At 35.4% G+C, this 8,644-nt stretch overlaps 1 protein-coding gene across 1 annotated transcript; it reads left to right on the top strand.

Annotated features, from left to right (window-relative positions):
- Positions 1 to 521: 521 nt before the first annotated feature.
- On the top strand, positions 522 to 3,129 carry LOC307031074 (uncharacterized protein). The gene is made up of 6 exons (XM_079667828.1): positions 522 to 680; positions 898 to 1,040; positions 1,187 to 1,260; positions 1,538 to 1,636; positions 2,145 to 2,243; positions 2,912 to 3,129. The coding sequence occupies exons 1-6, from the start codon at positions 573 to 575 to the stop codon at positions 3,088 to 3,090; spliced, it is 702 nt and encodes a 233-aa protein (XP_079523954.1). The 5' UTR covers positions 522 to 572; the 3' UTR covers positions 3,091 to 3,129.
- The last annotated feature ends 5,515 nt before the right edge of the window (positions 3,130 to 8,644 follow it).

Raw genomic sequence — 8,644 nt, 5'->3', positions numbered from 1 at the left:
ATAATTATTAGTTAACAGTCATAGAATAATATGTGGGTTTTCTCCTCCAGCACAACACTTTGATAGCTCTTAATTCAACAAGATGACTTCACAACTATACCAACATTTAAAATATTTGTTTTCCAGATCCAGATCCTACTTTGGGAACATTTCTTCTTTAAATGTCACACAATGTTTTTAACTGCTGAACCATCATTCTATGTAGCTCCATGTTTTCTTTTTTTGCCTTTCATTTTTGGTGAATAGTGTGCAGCGTTTTTTAAGAATTCAAGCCGTCTGGACATTTGACAAACCCTACATTAAAATGTCCTTAGAATTGCTGTGTATCATGGATTTAGGACACGCTGAGTCGTGTTGTCGTGACAACTTTTTTAATAATTAACCCTGCAGTATTTGGATTCCAGTTTGTGCAATAAGTAAACAGGAAAGATTTCCCCTCATGCTTACTCTCTGGGTTACATCAGCGCAGTTTGAACCCACTCAGACAGGGTGGATGCATATTGCACAGATTTAATTGGTCAGTGATATCTTTATAACTGACCTGAAAGCGATGAAGAGGAATCACATCCACGATGAAGACTCTGTGTGTCGCTGTTCTTGTGCTGAGTCTCTCCTCAGTGTGCCAGCCTGCGCCGCTGGCCTGTGAGAAGCTGCTGCAGCCATTGGACAAGGCTCCAGATGTAAGTCTTTTTTCAAATTTATAACACCCTTTGTATCTTTCAAACTTTTTCACATGACTCAACTTAACCTACTGAATTGCCATATTTCTTTTTCCTGCAGTATGTTGTAGGAAAAGTAGATTTTTCACTGCCAAAGTTTGTTATTGAAGCAAAAATAAATTGCCGGACATTTAAACAGTGAAAATAAATAAATAATGTTCTTCTTTTGTCATTTCAGTTATCTGGGAGGTGGTATGTCATAGCCATATCTTCGTCCTGTATATTACAGTTAGTTGCCAGAGTGTTATTGCCAAGCGTTCAGATGGAAGTTACCTCCAAAGGGACACCAAACGTTTTCGATTACCTCATCAAACTGAAAATGTATGCAATCTTTTATCTTGAAATAGCGGTTTATTTTCTGGTATGAATGTTTAAAAGAAGGATCGTAACACACACTTTGGGTATTCATGCATAATTCCTTATCATGTCCTGTACAAGCTTTTACAATCTTGGATAAACCTTTGCAGGCATGGACTCTGCGGTAATGAAACAGAACAATTTTTCCAGGAGAACAACAAGCTCTTTGATGTAGATAGCAACAGTAAGTATTTTTTTATTTATATTTTCCGCATGCAATGGTGTTTCTTTGTTTCTTTATGTCTTGTCTCTGCTTTTTCGAATTTGTCTTTTAAGCTTTTACAATGCATACAAAAAACAAGAAGAAAAGTATTCTTACCAATGCACAGTGTTCCTTTATGTAAACAATGATATTTGTATTTTTTATCATTTTGATTAAAAAAACGTGTGTGATTATACTATTAAAGTTTGATTGTATAGCATTTCATTTAAACATCCATTCTCCATCCATTTTTCAACAGACACTGCAGTTGGTGACCCTGATTTGCTTCTGCAGACTGGCTGTTCTGACTGCATCGTTACAAAGGGGGACGTTGTCGTGAACTTACTCGTCTTATTAAGTAAGAAATAGAAGAATGTTATACTACAATACTTCAACAATGGAGTTTATAATGATGTTATACAGTACAATATAGCTTAACAAGACACTCTTTATGTTTGAAATAACTGTCTGTCTAAATAACCCTGTCTTCACACTCTATTTGAAACACTTCACATTCAGCTAAAGTTAGGTATGCTGCTGTTCTCTGACCTGGGCAGCCCTAAAAATGAACAAAAGCACTGAAAGAGTCTGTTTAAAGAAAGAATATGTCCACTTTAAAGGATTGCCAAGATTATTACAACCGATCAAGAAGCTGTAGGAATGTAATTTCAAGTGATAGTTGTTGAAATATCGAAGTCTGTATAAAGTGAACAACCAACACACCAACACTGACATACAGAGTTATGAGTCATAACTGTTATTTGTTTTTATCTACGTACCTATTTTTTTCTAACATGTACTGTACATATTCTTAAAAAGAATATCATCGCAAGGCTGTAATCTTAAATATGTCCCCTGCTCACTAGGCAGGAGAACAAACATTACCGCTGCTGAGCTGAAGGAATTTGAGACCCAGGCAGAGTGTTTCGGCTTGACCAAGCCGCAGGTTTTAGACTCAGATCATGGTGAGTCTTGACATCTTTCTTTTTTTGTCAATATATGAAAACAAGTACTGTCGTGATAACACCACCATGATGGTACCGTGATAGTATTTTTAGAGCCACAATGAAGTCAACGTTATTATTTAGCTTCATAATTTGATAAATGAATTAATGATGGAAAAGGATTTATATTGCCATGGTGAATATCTTTGATGAAATTATTGTTTATTTTAAATCGTAAATATGATCTGTTTCCTTGTACCTTCCGGTGTTTATTTAAGTGAGGTAATTGAGGACAGCCGCGGTGCTCTGAGACCTGATGAGACGGGGAGCGGAACAGTTTTTCGACCACAAATTGTAAACAGGGATTAGTGTTGCAAATTGGACTGCAAAGTATAGTTTATATAGGAAAGTATATCGCCGAAATATTGATTTAGATTTGTTATTTTGAGACTATTTAAGTCAATACTTTTTTGTTAATAAATTAAATTTTTTGACTGAAAACCTTGTGCTGCTTGTTGCTTTGGATTGCGTGTCGTCAACCACGCTCTATAGTGGCAAAAGGAAACATTGGATGCCACTACAAGTATCATGATTGTGATTATGGCAATGCATCAAAATGTACTATGTACTTGTAATTAACTGTCATTATATACAACATTTCTAATTTACTCTTTAATCTCCTTGCACAGATTTTACAAACTGCCTATCAGACGAAGATGAAGAAGCTGGGGCTAGTTTACTTCGCACCATTCAACAAAGATTGAATGACAATTATGACATATCCCTCAAATGTATCGCTGAGTCTTCTCTGTATTACCCCAAGGCTGCCTTCGAGTGGGCTCAGGAAACATGGGCCAGTCTTTGGTGAATGAGCATTGGAAATGCAATAAAATCAACTTACACCCATCATGTTGTTCTTGATTCATTCCAATGTGTTAAGTTGTTTAAAAGGTAATTATATGGTTTGATTTGTTGTTCTAAAACTATAAACTCTCAAATCCAACAGGAACCCTTTGCTCTCTACTCAGGTTTTTGATGATCAGTGCCAGTTTGGTAAAAATAATTATAAATTCACTTCTCTTGGATAAATAGTATCATCACTTATAAGTAATTCACCAATAAAAAAGGTTGACTTAACATTGATTTTCTTTATTTCTTCCTTTTCCTTTTTTTCCATGTTTAACAAATAAATTATTACTTCAATTAAATAAACTTTTGCAATGCAGAGGCAAATGAATCCGTGTATCTACCGTCCAATTGTTTTTTCTTTATTAAACACGTAAACGGAAGAGCGTCTGAGAGGCCTTTTTGCTTTTTGCTTTTTACCTTACTAAATGGTCAAATGGTCATTGGAGCGAGGGGCGGGGCGAAACTCACGGAAGTGATTTCAAAACAAAAGCACTCGTTAGCTAAAATCACACTTTGAATCACTATAGTATCCTGCTGAAGGACCGGTGATTATTATAAACAGGGGGAATTTAGCGATCACAACGAAAACGGCTATGACACATATTGAGCCCAGAAAATGGATGTTATTAAGGGCTGTAAATATAATAAGCTTCTGTCTAAAATGGACAACATTGTTAGGAGATTTAAACTATAGCCTACAGCGGTTCTGCACTGCGGTCACTCAGCCGCCTCTCGCGTTTGTTTTTTCAAATCAGCTGCTCTTCATTCCTGCTATATTTGACAAGTGATACAAACATGTTTTACCACAAGTTCTTAAGGAAACTGACACGGTTGGACTCGGTTCTAGTTTAACTTCTACCAGAAATAAAATGAAGTACTTTTGCTGTGTACTTTGTGAGTAATCCTCTGTCAAAGTCCCCTCCTTAGTAGGCCTAGATAATGCATGTTTTTCTGCTATATTTTCTGCTATTTCCTATGTTACTGAAACCTTATGAATGAGGCAAAAGGATTAAAAATTATTCATCTTAATATCAGGAGTTTGGTGTCAAAAATTAACCAGCTTCGTGTATGGGTCATTATGCATAAGCCACACATTATCACACTTTCGGAGACCTGGCTAGGTAGTCATATATCAAATAATGAAATTAATTTGACAAATTACAATTTATACAGATCTGACAGAGTCTCATTGGGTGGAGGTGTGGCCATTTTTGTGTTAGCAGAGCTCGCTTCTGAATTGATTACTCCCCCTGTTGAAGCTTATCTTTTTGAATGTATTTTTGTTAAAATCACACTGCATGAAAACAAGCGACTGATCATTGGAAGTGTATATAGACCACCATCATCCCCTGCTGATTCCTTTAATAATATAATCTCCACCATCAATTCCATCAATTCTATTTCTCAGAAAGGCGAACTAATAATACTTGGTGACTTTAACAAAAATTGGCTTGATAAATCATGCTCTAAAGAAAAAAATCTACTAAATAATCTAAACCTAACTCAACTTATTAAAGAGCCTACTCGTATTACACCCCGGTCTCAAACTCTTCTTGACTGGATACTGGCTTCTCATCCTGACAGATTTTCCAAGTCTGGTATCATGTCAGACTGTTTTAGTGACCATTGTGTTGTTTACTGTGTGTGGAAAATTAAAATTCCGAAAGTGCCCCCTAAGTTGATTAGTATCAGACAATATAAAAAACTGAATCTTGACTTATTTTTGAATGATTTACTTGCTATTAACTGGGACAGATTTCAGTTAATACCTTATGTTCAAGATGCATGGGATTTTTTTCTCTCCGAGTTCACAAAAGTAGTAGATAAACATGCACCATGGAAAACTATTAAGGTAAAGGGTAGACATCTCCCCTGGATCAGTCCTGAACTTATTGACCTCTTTAGGAAAAGGGACAAAGCATGGACAACATACCATCTGACAAGAGACAATGCTGACTGGGAAATATATAGAAAACTGAGAAATCTAAGCAAAACTAAAACTTCTAATGCCAAAGCTATTTACTACAGAGAATGCCTGACTGGTGACTTTAAAAATCCCAAAGAATTCTGGAGAAAAATTAAAACAATTACTAACATCTCTAAAAAACATTCAATTAATCAAATTAATCAAATTAAGCTTGATGGCAATATTCTACATGATCCACTATCTATTTCCCAGGTCTTCAACAATCATTTCTCGTCTGTCTGCTCCTCGCTTCTCCCTGACAGTCAACCGACTACCAGTTCTCCTGGTAATATGCCACCTTGTACCAGTTCTTTTTCCTTTCGGAAAATACGACCAACTGAAGTGCAGAAAGTAATTTGTGAATTAAAGGTAAGCAGTGGTGCTGGACTTGATGGGGTTGAAAATCGTTTTCTCAAGCTAGCCGCCAATATTATTATGTACCCTCTTACTGATTTATTCAACCTGTCACTTGTCTCCAGCGAACTACCACTTATCTGGAAATATGCACGTATTATTCCTCTTCATAAAAGTGGTGATCAGCTTGATTGCAATAATTACAGGCCTATCTCCATCCTATGCTCTGTTGCCAAAATATTTGAAAAAATCATCTTTAACCAACTTTCACTATACCTTAGTATTAACAACATTCTCACACCCCTTCAATCTGGTTTTAGATCAAATCATTCTACAGCTACTGCCCTACTTAAATTCACAAATGATGTGTTCTCTGCAGCTGATAGAGGGGAGTTAACTGGTGCCATCTTTATTGATCTTACCAAAGCTTTTGATGTTGTTGATCGCTATTTACTACTTGATAAATTATATGCTATTGGACTTTCTAGAAGTGCATTACTTTGGTTTAGCTCATATTTACATAATCGAAAACAGTGTGTTATTTTGAATGGGAAAAGTTCTGATCTCCTTATACAGCATAGTGGAGTACCTCAGGGCTCTACACTTGGACCACTACTTTTCACCATTTATATAAACAATTTGCCCTCCATTTTTCAAAACTGTAATGTTCATCTATATGCAGATGATACCGTTATTTACACATCAAAACCAAATCTCTCTCAAATTCAAGTTTCACTCCAGTCAGATTTCACCCTCCTGCAAGACTGGCTATTCCAGAACAAGTTACTTTTGAACAAAACTAAATCCTTCTCTATGATCTTTGTTACCCGACACAAACTCAAATCTTTGACTGGCTCATGTGATATTTCTTGCAATGATGGTACAATTCTGCATAGAGTTGACAGTTTTAAATATTTAGGGGTATGGCTTGACTCTAACCTTTCATTCAAACCTCATATTGATCATATACTGCATAAAGTAAACTTTGGTCTCGGTACTCTTTACCGCTCTCGGCACTGTTTTACCTTAAAAGTTAGGAAAAAACTTGCTACCCAACTGCTATTTCCCTTATTAGACTATTGTGACGTTGTTTATCTCAATGCTCCGAAATCTGTTCTAGCCCCGCTAAACATTGCTTACAATAGAATGTGTAGATTTATTCTCGGTTGTGATTTCCATACACACCACTGTGCACTGTACCTAAACCTCAATCTCCCTTCTCCTGATTTGAGAAGACATTTGCACTGGCTTGAGTTCATTTATAAAAGTTTCAACTTTAATTATCCCCCATATTTGAAACAGTATCTCTTTCGTTTTACATCAACCCACCAAGTTAGACATACCTCTCAGCTCTTCTTCACCGTTCCTCTAGTTAAAAAGGACATTGGCAAAAGAGCCTTCAAATTTAAAGCTCCTGCTGATTGGAATAACTTACCTGCTACCATCAGATCTCTCCCTACTCTGACTTTGTTCAAGCGTGCATTGTCGTCTCACCTCAAGGTTGAATGTTTTTGTATGACCTGAAGTACTTTATTTATTGTTTAAGGGTTGTTGAGGCTCCATCTTATTTCACCATCTCCTCATGAGATGACCCACCTATTGCCCATTTCTAAGTCTTTATTTCTAAGTCTTTATTGTTATGATTTTGTATATATAGTACAGCTACTCTACTTTACTCTACCCAATGATATGCATTCAATGTAACCGCCTATAATGTATTACCATGTGCTGTATGCTTAGGCTGAATGTTTGTAATTTCTTGGTTATTTCTTCCGATGTATGTGTGTGAATGTTGTTTGTATGTTGTACTTGTTTGTTATTTGTTTTCTTGGGACCCCCTTGAAAACGAGGTGATTCACCTCAAGGGGTTTATCCTAATAAAGAAATTTGAATATAATGATAAAAATATAATTTTACCATTAGTTCTTAATGAAATGGATACTGTTTGACTTTGTATTAGTTAGCCTACTACTACAATACATTGAAGTACTTTTACTGTGTATTTTTTGAGAAATCCTCTTTCAAAGTCCCCTGCTGAGAACACAATCAAGTCACTTCTGCTAAGTTTAATGAGGGAATTCTTTTTTTGTTGCCATTAGTTCTTCGTGAGATCGATCCTGTTGGATTCGGTACTCGTGAAACTACCCCCACAAGTACTATGAAGTACTTACTACTTTTCCAGTACTCCTCTGTCAATGTCCCCTCCTGAAAACAAGAATGCATGTTTTTCTGCTATTTTGAATAAGCGTTAAAAAACCTTTCTTCATGAGACTGATATTGTTGGACAGAGTATTTTAAGAGGATGGTAGACTGCACACTGACACACTCTTGTCATTCTTGTTGGCCTCTTATGATGCTGCTGTCTTTTAATATATGATTATTTCTCTGCTCCAGTTCATTCCTCGCAGATTCTTCCATCAGTCCCAGTCATTGCATGTCAGTAAATAGAGCTTCGAAAAATGTGTCCAATTCAACTAAATGTTTTTTTATGAGTGAAAGCCAGAGCTAAATTATAGATTGTTTGATTGTGTAATTACAAGGTGAGAGAAAATAAATCCATATCCTCCTATGAAACGTATTTTATTTCCTTGTCCATGTTATACTTACTTGCATTATAACATTTGCATGTTGAACTACATGCTGGATATCTTCCTAGCCTCAAGGAAATACAATAAAATAAATGGATCCATAATTTTAAAAAATTGATAAAAATGTATACATTAATAATGTTGTGGGCAAACATTTCAAATTTAAATATAAAATGAAAATAAGTTTACTTTTGAAATGATTTCTCACAAAAACCTTTCTAAATTATAGTAAATTATTAAAAAAGGTTTAGTCAATATACGTTTTTCTGCTTAAAATAGTTGAAATTGAACGTAAACTATATCAAACACCACATGCATGGCAATTAACCTATTTTTGCCCGCTATTTAAATTGACTTTGGTAAGTTAATACAAATATTGATATATATTTATATATATATATATATTTAGCATATAATTGATGCAGTCTTTCTGAACACTTTTTTAAAAAAATACTGCAAATGAAGAATATTTTCAATGTTCTGCACAGACAGTGCCCTAACTTAGCAGCAGTTGGAAGGATAAATTATTGATGGACTTCAATGGCTCTCTAGATAAAGGGCGTTGTATGGTTGCTTGTATTATCCTCAGATAGTGGTTTGTTTAA

The sequence above is a fragment of the Notothenia rossii genome (genome assembly GCF_949606895.1).
Source record: "Notothenia rossii genome assembly, chromosome: 3".
NCBI classification, from domain to species: domain Eukaryota; kingdom Metazoa; phylum Chordata; class Actinopteri; order Perciformes; family Nototheniidae; genus Notothenia; species Notothenia rossii.
This window is presented reverse-complemented; position numbering and strand designations above follow the sequence as displayed.